Source organism: Rana temporaria, chromosome 7, assembly GCF_905171775.1.
Source record: "Rana temporaria chromosome 7, aRanTem1.1, whole genome shotgun sequence".
In the NCBI taxonomy this organism is placed as follows: domain Eukaryota; kingdom Metazoa; phylum Chordata; class Amphibia; order Anura; family Ranidae; genus Rana; species Rana temporaria.
In genome coordinates this window covers 100,686,471-100,711,206 of record NC_053495.1, presented here as the reverse complement: position 1 = coordinate 100,711,206, position 24,736 = coordinate 100,686,471, and the positions used below count along the sequence as shown (strand labels likewise).

Here is a 24,736-nt window from a genome sequence, read left to right as displayed (position 1 = left end):
CTTCCGATTCGTGGACCACAAGATTGGCGGACCAGGTTTCCAACTGTACATGTACTGTATATATACATTTTAACTATGCATTTTGCCAAGGGTTTTCTTTATGGTATGGCAATTAAATTATGACAATCTAATAGTGAAAACAAATGAAAACAATTTGGTAATTTCTAAGAAGTATTATACATTAAAAAGTCATGTTCAGATCAATGCTTTTTCTTTACAGACAAATATTACAACATCAACATGTCAAGCAAAGTTGCCATGAAACCCCCAGCTGAGGCTGAGCAGAAAACAACAAAGGACTTTTACAAGTGCAAAGAATGAAAGGAAGATACCAAGTTGTAAATTTGAATTAAACATTTTTGAAGGATCACTATATGGTATTAATTTGCTTCAACCCTAAAGTTTAGACTACTTGTTATGAATGCAAGACTGGTATGCATCTATGTTTGTTCTCCAGCAGATGACTATTGTGAAAAAAACATTGTCCACTCAAGTTAAATAATAAAAGTTCAATAAGCTTAGTAAATGAAGTGAAACTGTTATTACTTTGATTATTCAGTCTCGTGCAAGGGATATTTAAAATCCAGAACAGGATTTTTTCATGCAGAGATTTGGATGATAGAAGTGAACACTGCTTTACTGTGATAGGCTAAGTGACTTTACACTTTGGCAAGAGTCTCTGCTTCTTAAGTAAAACAATCCCAGTGTTGTTTTAGCTTTTAGCTCATTCAGTCTAGGCAAAACATTGCCACAAGTATATATAACACAACACAGCAGTAGGAATTTGAAACAGCAGTATACAATGCCAATAGGCTTTATTAAGACCAACTAAGTGATGTAATTTTTTTGGCTGCCTGGATCAAAACAGCACTACCGGAAGGTAATAAAAAAGCAGAACTACAGTACAATTTTTTTATTTCTGTCTGTAGATGAATGTTTGAGGGAAGGGGAAATTTATAGGAGCATATTTGCCAGTAAATGTATTGACCAAATGTGAGTGACCAAATCAGAAAAGTACGGTACATGTATTTAAACACAAGTTTGTTTCTTATAAAAATGTTAATAAATTATATTTGAATGTGTTTGGTTTTTTGTCAATTACTATAAAAACTGAAAACACTGTAATATATATATAAAATATATTTAGAAGACTTTGTAAAATCGAGTGTACCGATCTTGTTATACTGAAATCCATGCAGATTTTAGTAAAACAAGATTTGTATCTTTTGCCACAGTACCCTGAATCTCTGTATCAGCATTGAGGCTCTCAGCAAGCATGAGAGAGGTAGGCATGCAATTAGAAGCTTAGTTCACCTACAGGACTGTCTAGCTGCAACCGACTCTTGGTGCCAAAAAGGAAAGTACCACTTATTTCCATAATTGGCAAATAGCATGTACATGTATATTAAAATAAGGGAGTCCTGTTTTTTTTTTTTTTTTTTAATAAACAACATTTTGTTGGATATTGAAGAAAAAACAGAATGTCAACCATAAACATTTGTCAACAACTTGAAAGGTATAGAGAAAGGTGCAGAGAAATGTGGCCTAATATTGCACTTCCGGCGCCAGGGAACAAGGTAACACCTTAACACTAGTTCACGGAATATATAGATACTTCATTTTAACTTGAAAGGTACATTAATTTTATGGCACGTGTCATAGTGCTAAATTATAATTTTACGGTATTAGCAGTTTACAAAAAACGCTTATGAAGGAGCACAGAGAATGGAAGGTGGTTTTGGTAATTGGAATGCAAATTTACATCTCAGTGAAATCCTTCTTGTTTATTAATTTACCATAAAAAAACAGTAACCTACTGAAACATGGGGTCAATAAGATTCAATTAAACCATGTATAAGTTTCAAGGAGAGGCAATTCTTTTATGACCCAAGAATTCAAGATTTTTTGGGAATTTAGGCATGGTATAATTTTGTATAGCTGTTGGTTCTCAAAAACACTATTTGAGATACCTTGGCTTTGGCATCTGTGAACAGGTCGGAAGCATTTCTCCAGGATTAGGCTACCACTCTTTTTACCACCTTGAAAATCTGACCTTTTGGGTACTGGGCTTTGCAGATGGAGCTTTCTGGGTCAGTTATTCTCAGGCCACTATTCAATTTCGGAACAGTCGTATAACATGTGCAGAACAGAAAAATGTATTTTGTTTAGTTTCTGATAGATTTGTTATATTACTAATTTCATTTTGTTGATTCATTTTGGAATTAGTTAAGTTTCAGTTTATTTTTTTGTTAAATTGCATTTAGTTTATTAACGATTCGAATGCGGATCAGTCTAAAACTTATCGGCCAATTAGAATTCTGAGTGAAGAATAGCTGGTTCTTAAACAGCGGGCCGTTAAGCTGTCTACTGTATCCTTAAAAATCAATGACTCATCAGCTGTCAGAATGCTGGTGTCCTGTCGATATGAGTCCCCCGTTGGATAATGCCTGGGCTGGACTGCACAGGTTCAAACAGAGCCGACAAAATCTGAGAGGATGAACAGCTGCTCTTCAGCTGTACACGGTGCCTGCGCAATCAATGCACCGCATGCTCCCGGTTTCTCTGGGCAGGTTATTCATTAAATAGAACAAGGGGCGGATACATACAAAAGAGGCCACATGATGGGCAGTGCTTTTCTCAAAGGGGCGGATGTATGGTTATTCATTCAACACAACAAGGGGAAGAGGCAAAGACGTGTAGTTTATTGAAAAAAGTACTGCTCAATAATACATCTGCCCCCTTGAGAAAAGCACTTCCTATCATGTGACCTCTTCTGTATGCATCTGCCCCTAGTTGTATTCAATGAATAATCCTCCCCGAGCATCGGGAGCGTGCGGCTGCATGTGGCATGTTGATTGCGCAGGCGCTGTGTACAGTTGAAGAACAGCTGTTCATCCTTTGAGATTTTTGCCGACTCTGTTTGCGCAAGCGCTGCGCAGTCCAGCCCGGACATTATCCGATGGGGGACCCATCTCGTCAGAACACTGGCAATATAAAATCCCCCACCAAAAAAGCACCAAAATGTTTTAAAAAATAGCAAAATCCGTACCAGACACTTATCCGAGAATGCAGCCCGGCAGGTCAGGAACCATACCAGGCCACATGCCCTCAAATGGCTCTGCCCCAACCCCACCCCAAAGCACCTTGTCCCCATGTTGATCGGGACAAGGGCCTCTTCCCCACAACCCTGGTTTTAGGCTGTGGTTGTGGGGGTCTGCAGGTGGGGAGCTTATTGGAATCTGGAATCCTTTAGCAAAGGGCCCCCAGATATTGACCCCCTATGTGAATGAGTATTTGGTACATAGTACCCCTACCTATTCACCAAAAAAGTGTAAAAAGTGAATAAAGACAGTACTTTCATTTCTGACAATTCCTCTATTAAAAATAAAAAAAATGTCCCCCAGTGTAGATCTATCCACAATCATACCACACCGCCAGACCTGAAAAAAAAAACCCTCTGGTCTTGTCAACTGCCTGCTCTTTTTTCCGACATTTCTTAAATAGTTTAAGGACGGCATCACCTGATGACATTAGCGTGTGATCCCACCTCCTTGCGACTTCACCGACCCATCCTGCCCCAGGCGGTGACAAAAATGTGTTCGAATTTGTATTCGGACCAAAACCAACTGCATGTGTCTAAGTATAATTTTTAGTATAATGCAGTCTCTTTTAGTTCCATGTGGAAGTATACCTTGGGTAAGCTATTCTAGTTCTCTTAATATGGCTTTTTCCAGTTCAATATATACTGTGTCAGTTGGCTGCAGTGCAGTCTTCAGTCACAGCAGTGGTAACCCTAATTCCACATCAAACATCCCAAATCCAACCCCTTAATCTCACACATGCAGCCAACACCACATCAGATTTTTTTTAAAACTGACAGTTTTATTGGTTTTCAAAATTTTCCAACAGAAAAAAGTACAAAAAGGCAGTATAAGGCAACATCTGATCGATTGAGTGTAATTCAGATGTTCTGTATCACGACACAGTCTAGACTGCCAGAGTGCGTGTTGGCGAAAAGAGGAAAAGGGAAATGTAGTGAGAAGGATAGGAAGAGTCTAGAAAATGAAAAAGAGCGGAAATAGAGAGATAGAGAGTAGTGGGGGAGACCGCATTGGATTTTAATGGCCAGGTTGGCCCTTTCATTAACAAAATTACATTCCAATATTGTAAAAATACATAATCAAGTATAATTTTTAAATCAAGCATGGGATAATGATCTTTGAAGGTGCATAAGACAGAAACTACATCACTAACAGTATTGCTTCTGTGGCCCACTCTGTTACCTGCTATGCCCCCAGCTCACCACACACTGCCTCCAGGACAATAACATAACCTGATACAGAATCTACTACTTACCTACATCCCATACCACCAACCACAGTACCAGATGATGCCACAGGATGCTGTACCTTAGATGGGTCCCACACACATAAATGTCTTCAATTATCCTCAATAATTCATCATAGCACCTCAAGAGACCTTATGTGTTTGAATGCACCTCTACACCATCATGACTGTTTGTATTCTGTCCTGCATTCATAGAAACCACATATATTTCCTGAGTTTAACTCCATCCCTTCTAAGGTATAATATGTGTTCCGCACTCCCTGTGCCAAACCAGTAAACTGAAATTAGAACTATGCACCTCCCCAGCTCTTGGTTGATTTTAATGACAGCCTTATTTATCGTGTTCACAAAACGAGCCACGCACCAGATTACAAGCTGCCATATTGGATTACATGATAATGGTACCCAGAAAATATACCTGTAATCGCAACACATCAAATTTAATGTCTCTAGTTATCTCCCACATTTACTGCACACATACATAATTTCCAGGCAACATGTAAGACCAGAATGTTAGGTAGTCCATCAAGCTGGGAGTAGTGATGAATTTCTGGTAACATACAGCTCCAGATCATCCTGGGTATGACTATCCACCTTACATTTGCCTCCCTTTGCAGCTCTCCCAGCTGGCTGCCATTGGACCAGTAAATGTAAGGTTGACCTTTTATCCAAATTAAACACGGTTCCAGTGCCAACAATCAGAACTTGTTCTACTGAAACTGGGATAAAGAATCAACCATCGTTATAGAATAACCAGGTATGTGGACATGATGCCATGGCTGCATCTAAGGAAATTTATAGCACTGCACACAGCTAAGAGTCAAGTGCATCATTCACTGAGCCCTCTTTTGGGAAGGAAAAGTATTGAATGAGCTGAAATGTGTTTGTTTAGGGACCTCGTCCAAAGAAGAAACTACCAACTTATGGAAGGCACTCGAAGGCCTTCCTATCTGGCCCAAGTCAATTTCTCTTTGCAACTTTGATGAAACTACCTTGGGGTGTTGCAACACAGATCCTAACTTGCATGGGACAGGAGGAGTGTCTACTAAGTTACAGAGGATATGAAAATCTTCTGCGAAACCTGACTCCAAAAACTGAGGAACTTTCCAATCTGGGTATTTGTTAAACTACCAACAGTACTTTTGTTGTAGTTGATTGTCCCAAGGTGGAGGCACCACTGCTCGTATTTGTGTAAAGAAGGTTGCATTTTACTCTTGCACTTCTGCTTCCACAATAATAATACTTTATTCATTAATATTACCAACACACTTTACACCACAAGTATGCAGTGATGTGCTGCAAACAAAAAGCAGATTGTGTAAGTAACAAATGTTCAACAATTCGAACCTCATCCCCAAATATTTGTGGTGATCTGTGCTCTGGACTATGTTAACTTATCAATTTGTTATTTGGAGAAAACCCATATTTGGTCCATCCTCATGATCTCTGCATACCAGGATCTCCTGGGCCACGGCGGAGCTACTAGGATTACTGGCTTCCCTTACTCCTGCGAACAAGCAGCTGAACTGGAGGGAATGCATAAATCTGTGAAAACTGATCCCAAGGGGTCCCTTTTTCTTGGCACAAAGCTGTCCAACCTCTTGTTGAATCTGGATGCCAACAGATCTACGTCAGGGGTACTCAATCTCTGGCATTTGGCCAGAAAAACATCGGGATGTAGGGACCAATCTCCCGGGAACAACTGTTGGCGGCTCAAGAAATCCGCCTGCCAAGTCAGAATATGGTTCGCCTTCCTCTGGGCTGTGTGAATTCTGGTGCCCCCTTGGTGATTGATATAGACCACTGCTATGGCATTGTTGGACTGTAGACACCTGAGGCCCCGTACACACGGTCAGACAAAACCGATAAGAATGGACCGACGTTCAGTTTCATTGGTCCAAACCGACCGTGTGTATAACCCATCGGTCTGTTTTCCTTTGGTCCAAAATTTTAAAACATGCTTCAAAACCGAATCGATGGACTGCTGCCCGATCGGTCTAAACCGATGGTTAGTACAGAAAAGCATCGGTTCAAAACCCACGCATGTTTAGAATCAAGTCGACGCATGCTTGGAAGCATTGAACTTCGTTTTTTTCCAGCACGTCGTTGTGTTTGACGTCACCGTGTTCTGACCCGATCGGATTTTGAACTGATGGTGTGTACACACATCAGACCATCAGGCCACTTCAGCGGTGAACCGATGGAAATGGCCCGTCGGACCATTCTCATCGGTTTTGTCCGACCATGTGTTAGTGCCTTAGACACTAGCGTTAACATAAAACACCACCAGGAATGCTCAGATATGAAAACTGCTCACCAGATGGACATGACCTCTTTAATGAAAAAGACGGTCTAGTGCACTGTAGGGAAATCCTATTAGAAACCCTTAGTTAATATATGAAATCTCTGTACTGTGTCCTCCCCTCCTCCAAAATATCTCATACGGAAACAAAAGGACAATCCATAACGCAATACTGTTTTTTTATTTAGAAATAATACAAACAAAAGGCGGGGTGCTTGCTTACATCCATGGGTGCCTTAGCCTGGCATTGAGGATAGCCTGCAAGAATTGCGATTTGAGAGCTGCTCACCCCCAAAAAAATTATTGGATTTCATAAGACAATAAGGAAGGGTTCAACATTAGCAGCTTGTCCATATAAGTTCATATATTGTGGTAATGATACTACTTTTAATAACATTGTTTTTATTCCATAGTTACATTTCACAGTGCTTTTTTCTTACATTACATTTACTGTTTTATACTGAGTTTGCACCAACAGCCAGTGTTCTTCTTTTACCAATAAGTCCTTTAGGGACATCTAGTGGTTGTCAACCTATAGTACTAGTCAGCATTCATTACAATTTTATTTGTGTTCCATCTTCTCCCCACTCCCCACTCCCTGCATAGTAATTTTTTTCCAGTGGAATGTTGTTGGGGGGATGCAATGGCTCTTTCCTACAGAGCCTGAAATGGACACTTTTCCTTGGAGTTGTGAGCTTTTCTCCTCCCTTTTCAGCTTCCAATGTTCATATTGTCCTGGATAACAGGCAAAGAGCGGTATTCATAAATTGTTTAGGATGTAAAGAGATTACAGCTTTCTGCCTTTCCTGCAGCCCAGTCAATGCTGTCCCTTGTAATCACATGGTTTGAGAGAACAATAGCCGGTGTTTACTTTCTGTGGCATTGTTCTGGCTGTGCAGCACCTTAAAGCCGGGTACACACAGGACAAATGTTGGAAGACATCGGCAGTTAGAAAAAAATTGGCAACATTCGGCCCTTGTGTATGTCAGTCTGTCGGACATGCCCCCCCTTTCAGAACACAACAGCTCAGTGGGGGAAGATTTCTGCACTAATGTCGGATCATTAGTACAGCATCTCTGACCTGAGCTGACAGTTTTTATTTTTGATGCAACCCAGCTGTCCCATCTTTGATAACCTGCATTTCAGGCAGTATATGGTTTTGGCATCCTACATTCATTCCTACCCTTGACAGTTATCTTAATCTGCATTACCTCCTTCATCTGATGGTACCACAGTGGAGCTTGAGAATTTTTGTTCAGCACAGACTGATGGTACTGATGGGGAAATTCAGCTTCTGATATACTATTGATCACATTTTCTCATTTTGAATCGCTTCTCCACTCTGTAACAGTTTAATAATAGGACACATGCCTGTCTATGAATCCAGCTCTATCCTCACCCGGGGTTAGTACTTCACTAGCTTTTGGGGTTCCCTACGCCAGGATCTTAACTGTGGACAGCCGGTTGTGCTGCTTGTGATTTCACAGCCGGGTGCCCACTGTGCATGTGCGAGGCCCGCTGTGCTTAGTGAATGGTCCCACAGTCTTCTGGGACCTGTGACGTGTTCCAGAAGACTGCAAGGAGTGGGGGAGAGGTACCTCTCAAAACGAGGTACCTGCTCCCTCCCAAAACAAAACAAAAATACATGCCAAGTTAGGTAGAAGAGGGAGAAGAGGACTTAAAGCTGAACTTTCCCTTTTGGATGAAGCTCTGCTTTAAATGTAACCATTGTTTTTTGTTTATTCAATGTGGTAGTGTTTTGTGCAATCTGGTGCGCTCTCTTTTTTATTGTATTCAAAACAAGGGAGAAACCCGGGAGAGCTTCTGCTCTAGTTCACATCGCTGGATTGGGATCAGGCTCAGGTGAGTATAAGAGGGGGCTGAGAGGGGAGCTGCACACTGAAGGTTTCTTTAATTCAGCCTATAGAGAAGAACGCTTGCACGTTTACCATGAGCATTCAATAGCTAGCAGAATGGCTAATAATTCCACCTGTAAGCAATTGATTTAATGATTCTGAATAGGGATACCCTACCTATCAAACCAAACTCCTGAACAAGCGCATGTTAAATTCACCAACAAATGGTGGCATTGTAATCTGGAGTACCTATATTGGGACCCTCCAAAATCAGACTCAAACAGGGTGGTATCTTGCAACAAAACAGTGAAGGAAAATGCTTTAGGATGAGACCTAAGTACGGAGAGCCAGTGGTGTATTTAGGTTTTGTGCTGCCCTAGGCCTGACTAAATTCATGCACCCCCTAATTTAAATACGACCCAGCCTTCCTGTCAAAGCCACACCCCTTCCTATTTAAAGACCCGCCCTATCATCTGTAAATCACACCCCTTCCAGACCCTCGCCCCCTCCATCTCCCCCTACCAGCAAAAATACTCCCCTTTAGCACAAATCCTCACCCAAATATAACCCCTTCCAGTGAAAATCCCCCTTCTCAGCACAAACCCTTGCCTTAACCTCCCCTTTCCCAGCACAAATCCTTACCCATCTCCCCCTCCCAGCATAAATCCCCCCTCCCATCACAAATCCTTCCCTTCCTAGCATAAATTACATCTCTCTGCACAAATCCTCCCCCATCACAAATCCTCCCCATCTCCCCCTTCCAGCATAAATCCTCACGTTCAGAAAAAAATCCCCCCTCATCTCAAACCTGTGCCTCCTTCTCTCCCCTCCCAGTACACCCCCAGCTCTTTCTCCTGTTCTGTAAGAGCAGTCTCCTATGCTGGGACTTGTAGTGCACTCTGGGGCTGAGATATGGCAGCCTCCTATGCTGGGACTTGTAGTGCACTCTGGGGGGCTGAGATATGGCAGCCTCCTATGCTGGGACTTTTAGTGCACTCTGGGGGGCTGAGATATGGCAGCCCCCTATGCTGGGACTTGTAGTGCACTCTGGGGGGGCTGAGCTATGGCAGCCTCCTATGCTGGGACTTGTAGTCCACTCTGGGGGGCTGAGATATGGCAGCCTCCTATGCTGGGACTTGTAGTGCCCTAGACTACAGGGGATGGAAGAATGGCAGCCCACTCTGCCGGGACTTGTAGTGCCCTCAGTGGTGGAATGAGGATTCCTCAGTCCCCCCACAGTCTAAGGCACTACAAGTCCCAGCATAGGAGGCTGCCATATGTCAACCCCCCCAGAGTGCACTGCAGATCCCAGCATAGAAGGCTGCCATATCTCAGCCCCCACAGTGCACTACAAGTCCCAGAAAACGGGGCTGCCATATTTCAGCCCCCACAGTGCACTACAAGTCCCAGAAAATGGGTCTGCCATATTTCAGCCCCCACAGTGCACTACAAGTCCCAGCAAAAGGGGGATGCCATATCTCAGCCCCCGCAGTGCACTACAAGTCCCAGCAAAACGGGGCTGCCATATTTCAGCCCCCACAGTGCACTACAAGTCCCAGCAAAACGGGGCTGCCATATCTCAGCCCCCACAGTGCACTACAAGTCCCAGCAAAAACGGGGCTGCCATATCTCAGCCCCCACAGTGCACTACAAGTCCCATCAAAACGGGGCTGCCATATTTCAGCCCCCACAGTGCACCACAAGTCCCATCAAAATGGGGCTGCCATATTTCAGCCCCCACAGTGCACCACAAGTCCCAGCAAAAACGGGGCACTACAAGTCCCAGCAAAAACGGGGCACTACAAGTCCCAGCAAAAATGGGCTGCCACCAGTCCTCCAAACACAAAACAATGAGACTGCACAGCCTTCCACCTACTTCCATACACTCACTCCTTGGCTGCCATACACTCGGGCTCCCCACTCTCCCCTTACAACGATGTCCTCCTACCTGAGTCTGGGCTGGATGTCACTCTGGCTTACTGGGTTTTGAGGATGGATCACTTGCCAGAGCTTGCACAGTACGCAATTGAGCTACTGGCTTGTCCTGCATCCAGCGTTCTTTCAGAACGCACATTCAGTACTGCTGGAGGCTCTGTAACCGATCACAGGGTGCGCCTCTCCACCGACTCTGTTGATCGACTGACCTTCATAAAAATGAATCAGGCTTGTATCACCACCAGCTACCAAGCACCTGATGCTGATGTAACTGAATATTTTTTTGGGGAATGTCAGATCCATTTAAGACTGCTTATGCTGATGCTGACTGACTATCCTGTTATGCTGAGTGACTATCCTTTTCCTCCTCAATGATCATGCTGATAGCTTGTAAGAACATTTTTGGTTCTGGGCACCGTCCAGGGGTGTGTAATTAAAATTTTTGATGCAATACTTTGCAGTGGGCTCATTGCTGCGCTCCAACTAGAGTATCTGTGAGGGGTTGCAGTGTTGTGGCACCAGCACCAGTGCCTAAGGCCCAATTTTTCCTGCCCCTGTTTAACAGGGGTGTGTAATTACAATTTTTGATGCAATACTTTGCAGCGGGCTCATTGCTGCGCTCCAACTAGAGGAACTGTGAGGGGTTGCAGAGTTGTGGCACCAGCACCAGTGCCTAAGGCCCAATTTTTCTGCCCCTGTTCAACAGGGGCATGTAATTACAATTCTTGATCTAATATTTCACAGCAGGGTGTTCCAGCGCCCACCAAGACTAACTGTGAGGGCTTACAGTGTTGTGGTAACACCAACACCTCGGGCCCAAATTTATGCAGAGTATATACGGCAGGCCCCTACTTTCAAACATCCAACTTACAAACGACTCCTACTTGCAAACGGAAGGAGACAACAGGAAGTGAGAGGAAATCTACACCTAGGAAGGGAAATTCTCTTCTGTAAAAGGTGTCTCCTGTCCACTGATGCTTTATCACGATCTTTGTTTCACAAAAAACATTTTTTTTTTCAAAAATTCATTTGTCATTGGGACAGAAAGTGAGGTGCAATCTTCTGAACAGATGCACACAGACAGCAAAACAAATGTTACAGGGGTGATAACCCTTCTCTATGTTTTCAGAAAAGCTTAAAAAACGATTTTATGGCTGAAGCTACACTTTAAAGAAGTACCAGTTGAAAATTACAAACAGATTCTACTTAACAACAAACCTGCAGTCCCTGTCTTGTTTGCACCGCCTGTATACTGCTGTTCAAAGTATATAGGGCCAAAGGGGCTTGTAATGACCTGGGGGAGGGGGGCGGGGAAACCCATGCTATTTTTCTCAGTGATTTTCATCCATATTGCAGGGACCAAACATTACATTAAAGCCGCAAGCAATCTTAAATTACTTTTTTCTTATAGTAATCTCATTTTGTGCAGAGACAGTTCTAAACACGTGCCACTACTATAGACACCCAGCAGGTACGATATTTAAAGGAATTTTTAATTTTTTCTTTCACTTTAAGCATCATTAAAATCGCTGCTCCAGGAAAAACAACCGTTTTTAAAACTTTTTTTTCCATTGATACATGTTCCCTGGGACAAGACCCGGGTTCTCAAACTCGTTTTCCAACAATAACTTGCATATTAGGCTTTAAAATTAGCACTTTTGAATTCGAACGCTTGAGTCCCATTGACATCAATGGGGTTCTAAATGTTCGCGTGAACGTTCGGTCTGTTCAAAGGTTCTGGTGTGAACGGGGGGAGGTGTTCAGATCCGTATTATTGAGGGACTTGAAAGTGCTATATAGTGCCCTCTAGTGGCTATCAACCTCTCTTGTTTTTTGGTATATTAGTGATTTATATATACCATCATACACCACATAGTTTTTGATTTATATCAATATATATCACATAGTTTTGTGTGTTTTGTAATTCAAATATTTGTTTTACATGGTTTAGAGGTAGCGCGAATTATATTTTTCACTGTTTGTTTTTTGTATCTATTGTTTACATGGTAATCGCAGCTCTCGGATTGAATAGACTGTGATTTCATTGCAGTTTTTCTTTCTCTCTATCTTGTTTGTCTAGTATTTAGCGCAGTTTCTTTCCAATTTTCTATTTACTCGTGATACCTAGATACAGGGGCGGACTGACAACTCATGGGGCCCCTGGGTAATAGAAGATTATGGGGCCCCCAGGCTTACATATTGCCGCCATGCCAGGAGTAGGGATGAGCCGAACACCCCCCTGTTCGGTTCGCACCAGAACTTGCGAACACACCAAATGTTCGTGTGAACTTTAGAACCCCCATTAAAGTCTATGGGACTCGAACATTTGAAATCTAAAGTGCTATTTTTAAAGGCTAATATGCAATTTATTGTCCTAAAAAGTGTTTGGGGACCTGGGTCCTGTCCCAGGGGACATGTATCAATGCAAAAAAAAGTTTTAAAAACTGCTGTTTTTTCGGGAGCAGTGAATTTAATAATGCTAAAAGTGAAACAATAAAAGTGAAATATTACTTTAAATTTCGTACCTAGGGGGGGGTGTAAAGTTAGCATGTGAAATAGCGCATGTTTCCCGTACATAGAACTGTCCCTGCACAAAGTGTCATTTCTGAAAGGATAAAAAGTCTTTTAAAACCGGCTTTGCGGCTATAATGAATTGTCGGCTCTGGAAATTCAGAGCGAATTCATTCATAAAAAAAAAAATAGCGTGGGGGTCCCCCCAAATTCTATTACCAGGCCCTTCAGGTCTGGAATGGATATTAAGGGGAACCCCGCCGTCAATTTAAAAAAAAAATGGCGTGGAGTTCCCCCAAAAATCCACACCAGACCCCTTATCCGAGCACGTTAACCTGGCCGGCCGCAGAAAAGAGGGGGGGACAGAGTGCGGCCCCCCCTTTCCTGAACCGTACCAGGCCACATGCCCTCAACATGGGGAGGATGTCCCCATGTTGATGGGGACAAGGGCCTCATCCCCACAACCCTTGCCCGGTGGTTGTGGGGGTCTGCGGGCGGGGGGCTTATCAGGGGGCTTATCAGAATCTGGAAGACCCCTTTAACAAAGGGGACCCCCAGATACTGGCCCCCCCTATGTGAATTGGCAATGGGGTACATTGTACCCCTACCATTTCACAAAGCAAGTGTAAATAGTTAAAAAAAACACATACACCGTAGAAAAAAATCCTTTATTAATAAAAAAAAAATAAAAAAAATCCAGCGGTGATTTCTTATATATTTCTTATATAGGGGAGGCGGGGCCACCCGTCACGTGACCCCTCACCCTCTGACGCACCCTCTGCTACGTCACTGGGGAAGCCCAGTCTTCCCCCTTGCTGGGCTTCCCCCCCAGTGACGTAGCAGAGGGTGCATCAGTGGGGGGGGGGTCACGTGACAAGTGGCCCCGCCTCCCCTATATAAGAAATGTCACAGCTTCAGCCGCTCATTCGCTGGGCTGTGTCCAGCGGTGAGAGGAGGTCGGCGATGCTGCGCTCTGGATGGATGGATCTTCTCATCGCTGGACCGGAGAGGAGATCACCTGTCACTGGATACAGACAACGTTGGAGCAGGAAGCCGGGAACGAGTGCCACCGCTGGATTTTTTTCCTTTTTTTTTTATTAATAAGGGACTTTTTTCTACGGTGTGTGTCTTTTTTTAACTATTTACACTTGCTTCGTGAAATGGTAGGGGTACAATGTACCCCATTACCAGTTCACATGGGGGGGCCAGGATCTGGGGGTCCCCTTTGTTAAAGGGGTCTTCCAGATTCTGATAAGCCCCCCGCCCGCAGACCCTCACAACCACCGGGCAAGGGTTGTGGGGATGAGGCCCTTGTCCCCATCAATATGGGGACATCCTCCCCATGTTGAGGGCATGTGGCCTGGTACGGTTCAGGAGAGGGGGGAGCCGCACTTTGTCCCCACTCTTTTCTGCGGCCGGCCAGGTTAACGTGCTCGGATAAGGGGTCTGCTGTGAATTTTTGGGGGAACTCCACGCCATTTAAAAAAAAAAAAAATTTAAATCCACACTAGACCTGAAGGGTCTGGAATGGATATTTGGGGGGAACCCCACATCATTTTTTTTTAAATTGATGGCAGGGTTCCCCTTAATATCCATTCCAGACCTGAAGGGCCTGGTAATGGAATTTGGGGGGACCCCACGCTATTTTTTTTTATGAATGAATTCGCTCTGAATTGCCAGAGCCGACAATTCATTATAGCCGCAAAGCCGGTTTTAAAAGACTGTTTTTCCTTTCAGAAATTACACTTTGTGCATGGACAGTTCTATGTACGGGAAACATCTTTTTCACATGCTAACTTTACACCCCCCCCCATGGTACGAAATTTAACCACTTGAGATCCGCGCTATAGACGAAATACATCCGCAGCGCGGCTCTCAAGTGCCAAGTGGCCGTTTAAAAACGGCCTTTTATGTGCATTACCCGCGCGCGCCGACGCATCGCCGAAGACCCGATGCGTGTACCTGGCGGCCGCGATGTCCGCCGGGTACACGCGATCGTCGGTGACACGGTAGGTGACAGCAGGAACGTGGAGCTCTGTGTTTAAACACAGAGCTCCACGTGCTGTCAGAGGAGAGGAGACCGATCTGTGTCTCTTGTACATAGAGACACAGCATCGGTCCCCTCCCCCAGTCACCCCCCTCCCCCCACACAGTTATAACACACCCAGGCTACACAGTTAACCCCTTCCTCACCCCCTAGTGTTAACCCCTTCACTGCCAGTCACATTTATACAGTAATTCGTGCATTTTTATAGCACTGATCGCTGTATAAATGTGAATGGCGCCAAATTTGTGTCAAAAGTGTCCGATACGTCCGCCGCAATATCCCAGTCCCAATAAAAATCGCAGATCGCCGCCATTACTAGTAAAAAAAAAAAAAATAATAAAAAAAATCATAATTCTGTTCCCCATTTTGTAGGCGCTATAACTTTTGCGCAAACCAGTCGCTTATTGCGATATATTTTTTTTTTTTTACAAAAATACGTCGAAAAATACGTATCGGCCTTAACTGAGAAAAAAAATAGTTTTTTAAAAAAAAATTGGGATATTTATTATAGCAACAAGTAAAAAAAATATATATTTTTTTTAAATTGTTGCTCTTTTTTTGTTTATAGCGCAAAAAATAAAAACCGCAGAGGTGATCAAATACCACCAAAAGAAAGCTCTATTTGTGGGGAAAAAAGGACGCCAATTTTGTTTGGGAGCCACGTCGCACGACCGCGCAATTGTCAGTTAAAGCGACGCAGTGCCGGACGCTGAGATTTCGCCTGGGAACGAAGGGGGTTTATGTGCCCAGTAAGCAAGTGGTTAATGGAATATTTCACTTTTATTGTTTCACTTTTAGCATTATTAAATTCACTGCTCCCGAAAAAAAGGCAAAAAACTTTTTTTGCATTGATACATGTCCCCTGGGACAGGACCCAGGCCCCTAAACACTTTTTAGGACAATAACTTGCATATTAGCCTTTAAAATTAACACTTTAGATTTATCCCATAGACTTTAACAGGGTGTTCCGTGGCTTTTCAAATTTGCCGGGAACACCCCTAATTGTTCGTTGTTCGCCGAACAGGCGAACAGGCAATGTTCGAGTCGAACTTGAGTTCGACTCAAACTCGAAGCTCATCCCTAGCCAGGAGTAAGTAACAAACAAAACAACATATAGAGTACAGCAGCCAGGATGAGCGGCACGATCACACCAGGGTCCTTCCTTACATCAAAGTCCCAACATTCTCCCTATACATCACAGTCCGCAGAGTCCTACCTTATGGCAGAGCCCCCCCAGTGTATCACCTTCTATCAGTGTCCCCTTACACACACCTTTGCACCTTAGTGCTTCGTGTTGCAGGAAGCTGGCAGGAAAAGGCCTTTAAATTAGAAAAGAAAATAATCCACTTGTTGCAGGCTCTGAACTGAGCAAGTGAGTCGTAGAGCCAGCGGAATAGTGAACTGCTGTGGTTGGTCTCAGATCGGGCAGTGGGGCATGTGAATAAAAGCCATGCTTGATGTGTGCAAGGATATCGCCGCACAGGTGTGTACCCAGACCTTCCCTGCTGCCTGATCCGTGGCCGAGCTCAGCAATTCACTATTCAGATGCCTCTGAATTGTTGGATGAACTTCTGTTTAGCGGCAGTAGGCACAAATGAAGCATACAGTATACATACAGTACACAAACATTATACATATATATACACATAGACACCAGTGGCGGCTGGTGCTCAAATGTTTTGGGGGTCTGCAGCCACTGTGCCCATCAAGCACAGCTATCAAGCGCAGCAACTGTGCCCATCAAGCGCAGCCACTGTACCCATAAATTGCGCCACTGTGCCCATCAAATGCTGCCACTGTACCCATCAATTGTTGCCAGTGTGCCCATCAATTGCTGCCAGTGTGCCCATCAATTGCTGCTACTGTGCTCCATCAAATGCTGCCAGTGTGCCCATCAATTGCCACTACTGTGCCCATCAAAAGCTGTCAGCGTGCATCCCTCTGCCTGCCCGGCATTTACCTGTTTCGCAGCAGGTCAGCGGCGGTGTCCTGCACGTCCGCAATGTCTTCTTCCGTCCTCTCTATCACAGCACCTGACTTTTCAGCCAATCAGGTGATAGGTAACAGACCCGAGAACTTGATTGGCTGAGAGGCGGTTTAGTGTTAGGAAAGCGAAGGAATGGCGAATGGCATGGCGCCCGCTGTTCACCTTTTTGGGCGCCTATTAGAGCCTACGGCTCTAATCGGGTGCTTCCAAAAACCACCCCCGCCCCACCATACTGTATACACTGTGGCAGAGCAAGGCTCTGTCCCAATGAAGATGGGATTAAAGTGGACACAATGGCCCGGATTCGAGATATGCTGCGTAAGTGCAAATATGCGCCGTCGTATCTGTGCGCTGTGCCCACAAAGCAAGATACGCCTGAAAATAGGCTTCTTCCGACCGACGTAACTTGCCTACGCCGGCGTATCTTGGGCGCATATTTACGCTGGAGGCATATGGGAATTTCGATACCAATATGCAAATGAGGGAAATACGGCGATTCACGAACGTAGTTGCGCCCGGCGGATCAGATATGCGGTTTGCGTAAGTCGTACGTCCGGCGTAAAGTTATTCCTCATATAGGAGGCGCAAGTCATGCAAAGGTATGGACCAGGGAACACAGCCGTCGTATTTTACGTCGTTTACGTAGTACGTGAATAGGGCTGGGCGTAGGTTACGTTCACGTCGTAGGCAGTGATTCGACGTATATTAGGGAGTAGTTTCAACGTGATTCTGAGCATGCGCACTGGGATACGTCCACGGGACGGCGCATGCGCTGTTCGTTCGGCCCATCATTTGCATGGGGTCACGCTTCATTTAAATGGATCACGCCTACTTCCACCTACTTTGAATTAGGCTGGCTTACGTCTACGAATTTATGTTACGCCGGTGCAACATTGGGAGCATTTGCTTTGTGAATTTCATGCTTGCCTCTCTGCGTTGCGTCGGCGTAGTGTAAAAGAGATACGCTACGGCGGCATATATATGCGCCGATGTATGTGAATCCGGCCAAAGTCTGCATATCGGCTGAGTGCAGAGCTGCAGAGCTTAAATTTTAAAACAGAGAAAACTGCTCTGGCAGTTTTCTCAGATTTATTTATCTCTACAAGGGGCTCTGTGGCTTGGAGATTCCTCAGAGATATGGGTGGGATGGGATCTCCAACCCTGTGTCCAGATCTTATAGATAGCCTGCAGGGTGTGTGCCCAGGTGCACACAGCTCATATAATGAAGGGCTGGTGAGAGTTAGAAGTGAGAGGAAGGTGGAGTTGGAGCAGTGGCTGCTTGTGAGCGTCTCTGTGTGAAGATAGATGCTGTGTGCATCCAAGAAGCTCAAAGCTGTGTGCGTTAAGGGTTTCAAGCTGTGTGCGACCAAGAAGCCAGAAGCTGCGTGCATTGATGGGCTTGAAGCTGTGTGCATTTAAGGAGCCCAAAGACTGTACGCATCCAAGACTGTTGGACTGGAAGATCTGGTGGTTTGAGGTACCAGTGCTGTTGAAGAGTAGCCAGGTGGGCTAGTATTTTCAGTTACTTTCTGAACAACGTTTAAACCCCTGCGTGGGACTCCTGAGTGGACTTTTGTTTTGTTTGTTTTTATTTAATAAACGTGGGCTACCAGGCCCTTAACAATATATGCCTGTTTGGTGTGGACTCACTACACAAAAATGCATCTACCACGAGAGCTAACAACCCCAAATGTCACAACACATAGACACACAGGCCCAGATTCTCATATATCGGCGCATCCTTTTGCGGGCGTAGCGCATCCAAGATGCGCTACGCCGTCCTAACTTAGAGAGGTAAGCTGCGTATTCCCGAAGCACCGGCGTTCAAATTTGTGCCGGCGTAGTGCAAATTCGTGGGCGTATGTGGGCGTAAGTGAAAGTAGGAAGGAAGTGGGCGTGATACATTTAAATGAACCGTGACCTTATGCAAATGATGGTCTGAACGGATGGCGCATGCGCCGTCACGTGACCGGGTGTCCCCCGCCCCTATGCGCATGCGCACAACGCGATTGGCGAGTTGCTCCGACCAAGTGCATAAATACGCCCAGACATGCGCCCATCGTGTGCAAAAGTACACCTGTTAGTTTACTGTTGGTGGTGAGCTTACTTTTGCAGTGCTTTGCCATGTCTGTTGAGCGTACAAGGAGCAGGAAAAATAATTTCTCTCCTGATGAGAGGGCCATCATTCTCGCAGGCATGGAGAGGCACTATGACCGCCTCCATGGGTCCAGGAGTAAAACTACAAGCAAGGGGCGAAGGGATGAGATCCTGCAGAGGATAACGGATCAAGTGAATGCTGTGGGCAATGAGGCGAGGAGGCCCCATCATATAGGCAAAAAAATAAATGATCTTAGGAGGAGGGTCAAGGACAAGATGGCCCTCATGGCGAGGCATGCCAGGGGCACTGGTGGGGGACCTGCCTTAAGGATCCGTCTGACACCAGATGAGGAGGTAGTTGCCCGGTGCCTTACCAGGGTGCAAGTTGAGGGAATGCCGGGCTATGATTCTGTTCATCCGCCCTTGAGGACAGGTAAGTGTTTATTTCAACTATCTGGTGTGTAGCATGTGTGGGGGGGGGAAGGGAATATGTGTGTGGGTCCACCAACATGTGAATGTTTTGTGTCATCCACAGGTGTCCAGGATGAAGCTGGCCTGTCTCGTGCCCCTGCCCGTCCCACACCATCCCCTGATGCTGATGTCCCTGCCCGTCCCACACCATCCCCTGATGCTGATGTCCCTGCCCGTCCCACACCATCTTCATCTGATGAAGATGCCCCTGACCCCCAGGGAAGGCAAGCGGCATTGGTGGAGGAGAGTAGTGGCCACGCCTCCATTGAGGAGGTTCTGCAGGATTCGGAGCATTTGGGGGAGGAGGTGTCACTGTCCCTTTTCATGGAGGATTTGGGAAGCTTGGGTGGTCCATCCCGGACCTCAAGCCCACGATCCTCCATCTCCAACCCAGCCACTCCCTCTGTCTCCATCCCCAACCCACCCCCTCCATCTAATCCCTCCCCCTATGCCAGGCCTGAAGCCTCTCGTGGACCAAGGAGGTCAACGCCGAGAACCAGGGGGGTACCCGAGTTCCTGTCTGTGACCCTGACCACTGCGCAGGAAAACCAGACCCGCCTTATAGGTGCGATGGGCCAGGACTTCACTCGAGTGGCTGACAGCCTTGGGGAGAGGGGACATGTCACTGATGTGATTCAGGACATTGCAGGCAACACCACTGCAATTATCACCTGTTTGCGGGATCTCGAAACCACCACAGCAAGCCTGGTGAAAGAGGTGCAGACCCTAAATGAGTCCGTCCAGGGGCACACAGCTGCCATTGTTGGTGTTCAAACCAAGACCGATAAGGATGAGGATAGCGGTGGCATTAGAGGGCAGGCCTCCTGCCCCGGTGGATGCTCCTCTGCCTGATGCAACCCCCCCCTACTCAACCAGGCAGTTGAGGAGCCGGGGCCGGGGCCGTGGCCGAAGGCAGGCCAATTAGTTATTTTTTCTTTATGATTATTGCTCGGGTAAAGAGTTATTTTCTTTATTTTTCTAAGTATTGCTCTGGTAAAGAGTATTTTAATTTATTGTTGACAAATGCACACGGTGAGGCGTGCAGAATAGTGTGACTGGTGTGAGAATGGGGGTGGGGTTGACACTCCTGCCAGCAAAGGGGTGTCACCCTCTGCCGTGTGAAAGGTGTATGAATGTACAGTATCATAATTGGAGCCTTGGCGCGGCGTTACTGCTCCCTAAAACCATGTGGTTTGATTGGGTCTAATCCAATTCGATGTGCATGTGGGGGGTGTGTGCTAGGGACCACAGTGGTGTGCACGCGTGCATTCACATTGTGCCATTTTTAATGTGTGTGTTTAACGTTCAAAGAGACGTTCAACGAGGCATCTCCTGATTGCTGATCCCTCAGCAGACGGGGTACCCTCAGGCAGGGGGGGATTGTCGGGTTGGGGGCTCAGGTCATCACGTAGTTCAATCTCCAGGCCCTTTCTCACTGCGAAGTTGTGCAGAATGCAACATGCCCCGATGATCTGGCACACAAAGTCTGGGGAATACAACAGGGTCCCCCCAGACTTATCCAGGCATCTGAAACGGGACTTCAGTTGGCCAAAGGTTCGTTCCACCACTGCACGGGTACTTATGTGTGCAGCATTGTAGTTTTCCTCTCCTGGGGTTTGGGGGTTCCGGAATGGGGTCATTAGATGAGGTCCAAGTGCATATGCCGAGTCACCTGGAAGGGAAAAGACAGGAGGATGTTAGTCATGCATGTGTCCCTCGTAATGTCTGCGTCATGGGGGGGACAGTCATACCTGACACCCATGTCACTCACCAACCAGCCAGCCGTCCCCATACACGTTCTGGTCAAACTCCATTGGGATGTCGCTTTGGCGGTAGATGAAGCTGTCATGACAGGATCCGGGGTGTTTGGCACGGACGTGCCATATGAGGCCATGGGCATCCACGATCACCTGGACATTGATAGAATGCCAGAGCTTCCTATTGCGGAATAGGTGCTCTGTGTCACAGGGGGGCTGTAGTGCCACATGGGTGCAATCAATGGCCCCGATGGTGCGTGGGAATCCTGCAATTCTGACAAAATCTGCCCTTGCCTTATTCCGCTGGACCTCCTGGGTGGGTCTGACGATTTGGTTGGACATGTGTCTCAGGATTGCGGGGACAACCTGGTGCATACATCTGCTCATGCTGGTTTGTGACATCCCAGCCACACCTCCACTTGTGCGCTGAAAAGATCCAGTGGCCAGGAAATGGAGTGTTGCCAGGACCTTGATCAGTGGCTGCACTGCATGTGAGCGGTGTGTTGGGCTGGTGAGGTCATCCTGCAGGATTGTGGTTATTTCCTGGATGGCTTGAGTATTAAATCTGAAGAGGCGATACACCTCTGCTTCCCCGATGGCCAAGACGTCTAATGGCGTTCGGTAAAAACGCTGCCGTGCCCTCCTCCTTCTCCTTCTCATTCTAAGCGCCTGGGCGCACACTAGTTGTGCTATGACCATGCCGGCCCCTGGCATGTTGGCATACAGAAGTCTTGTCCTGCAAGTGTGGTTGCTCAGCTCGTCCGTAAGGGTGCTGCTAAAGCTGCTCTCCAGCTGACCTGCACACGTCTGGTGCAAAGTTGCCCCTGCTTTTATGAGGGGCACGTTTACACCGGACGAACAGCTTACGCGCACCGCTCGTAGCCTGCGTCGGGCGGTCGTACGTTCGGGAATCTCCATATATCCCTCATTTGCATATTTGATTATGAAATCAATGGGAGCGCTGGGCGTTCTCGGCGTAAATGTGCGCCTACTCTACGCCGGCGTACAAACGTTGCGCCGATCGGAACAAGCCTAATTTCTGGCGGACCTGGTTCTGTGGGTACGGCGCACCGATACGACGGCGCATCTGTACAGTTACGCCGCGCATATCAAGGTGCCCCGGCGTAACGCCTTTGAGAATCTGGGCCACAGTATACACATAGACACACCGTATACATATATACACATAGACACACAGTATACATATAGACACACAGTATACATATAGACACACAGGGCCAGATCCACAAAAAGGATACGCCGGCGTATCTACTGATACGCCGTCGTATCCCTGTTTCTATCTATGCGACTGATTCACAGAATCAGTTACGCATAGATATTCCTAAGATTCGGCAGGTGTAATAGTTTTACACTGTCGGATCTTAGGATGCAGTACCTCGGCCGCCGCTGGGGGCATTTCTCGTCGAAATGCCGCGTAGGGTATGCAAATTAGCACTTACGGAGATCCACAAAGCGGTTTCCCTTCGTGAAGTCTCAAGTTGTTAGTTTGCAAACGCAAAATTAGGGCTACTTTTACAAAGTGTAAAGTTAGTACACCATGTAAAAGTAGACCCTTCTTTCCCGCGACGCTGTCAATTCACAAAACTCGGAGTAACGTAATTTCGTGCAATGCACGTCGGGAAAATCGCGTCGGGAGCATGCGCAGTACGTCCGGCGTGGGAGCGCACCTAATTTAAATGGGACTCGCCCCATTAGATTGGGCCCACCTTGCGCCGGACGAATTTAAGTTACACCGCTGAAAATTTCTAGGTAAGTGCTTTGTGGATCGGGCACTTAGGTAGAGATTTTGCGGCGGTGTAACTTAAATAGGAAGATTTAAGTTAAGCCCGCTCGTTGTGGATCTGGCCCACAGTATACATATATACACATAGACACACAGTATACACATAGATACATAGACACACAGGGGCTGATTTACCAAGCCTTTGCTCCATGACTCATGGAGCAAAGCCAGGCGTAGCAGCCGTTTTGTCATTTACTAAAGAAATACGCTGCCAGTGCAGTGTATTTCTTTATTTACTATAATGCCTAGTACGTCCAGGAGAGGGCGCATGGTGCGCCTGTATAGACCTGGCGTACGGCATTTAGGAATGTAAATAGAAGGGGTTTGGGCAGGAGTTTATTAGGGGGAGATGTGAGGTGAAGTGGGGAGGTGTAGTGACATGTTTTTGTTTAAGTTTCCCGGGCCGAATTGAAAGTGAAAGTGTTTTTTTTGTGAAATCGAGCGCCGTACGCCGCAAGTAGGAATAAACCTCCAGGAGGTTTATTTGCATACTGCGCATGCGTGCGGGGCTAATACGTCCTTTTGCGCACGCCGACTCACTACGCTGGGAAAATCTTGGTAAATCCCAAGCAGCGTAGCTGTGATTGCACAGCTTGAGTCGGCGCACGTAAAAAACGGCCTGTTTTCAGCTTGCGCTGACCATGAAGGGGAACTCCGCGCCAAATTTCAAACAAAAAACTGGCGCAAGTTCCCCTCCAGGTGCATACCAGGCTCTTAGGCTTGGTCTGTAACGTAACGGGTTAAACCCGCGACGAAAAACAGCGTGGGGGTTTCCTCCAGATCCAGACCAAGCACGCAGTCTGGCCGGACAGGAATGGGGGTGGGGACGAGCGAGCGCCCCCCTCCTGAGCCGTACCAGACCGCATGCCCTCAACATGGGGGAGTGTGTGCTTTGGGGAGGGGGACACTGCCCCCCCCCACCCCAAAGCACTCTTGTCCCCATGTCGATAGGGACAAGAGCCTCTTCCCGACAACCCTAGCCGTTGGTTGTCGGGGTATGCGGGCAGGGGATTATCGGAATCTGCGAGCCCCCTTTAATAAGGGGGCCCCCAGATGCCGGCCCCCCACCCTATGTGAATGAGTATGGGGTAAATCGTACCCGGCAGAAGTCGACAAAGCCCGGATGCCCCCCTAATGTAAAAGAGCTTAAAGGGGTTGGGGGGCCCCAACGGAAGGCACCGGAGAAGACTGGGGGATGGTGCCCTCCCCCGGCAGAAATCGGCGAAGGCCAGGGCCCCGGCGGAAGAGAGAAGACACCCTACCTTCTAAAAGAGCTTAAAGAAGAAAGGTGGGGCCCCGGAGCTGACTAATAAATTATTTTAAAAATCTGTGTGGTGTGTTTTTTTTACTTTACATTTCCCCCCCAGGTGAATGGGTAGGGGTACGATGTACCCCATACTCATTCACATAGGGTGGGAGGCCGGCATCTGGGGGCCCCCTTATTAAAGGGGTCTCCCAGATTCCGATAAGCCCCCGCCCGCTTACCCCGACAACCAACGGCTAGGGTTGTCGGGAAGAGGCTCTTGTCTCTATCGACATGGGGACAAGAGTGCTTTGGGGCGGGGGGGCAGTGCCCCCTCCCCCAAAGCACACACTCCCCCATGTTGAGGGCATGCGGTCTG

The 24,736-nt window shown here is 46.6% G+C and overlaps 1 protein-coding gene across 27 annotated transcripts in view; it reads left to right on the top strand.

Annotated features, from left to right (window-relative positions):
* Positions 1 to 1,082, top strand: part of PRG4 (proteoglycan 4) — a 153,864-nt gene extending 152,782 nt beyond the window's left edge. For all 27 annotated transcript variants that reach the window (XM_040359775.1, XM_040359764.1, XM_040359768.1 and 24 more), the window contains one exon: positions 221 to 1,082. In XM_040359775.1, the coding sequence (XP_040215709.1) occupies positions 221 to 321 (101 nt within the window). In that variant the 3' untranslated portion in view covers positions 322 to 1,082. The remainder of the gene's footprint in view (positions 1 to 220) is intronic.
* The last annotated feature ends 23,654 nt before the right edge of the window (positions 1,083 to 24,736 follow it).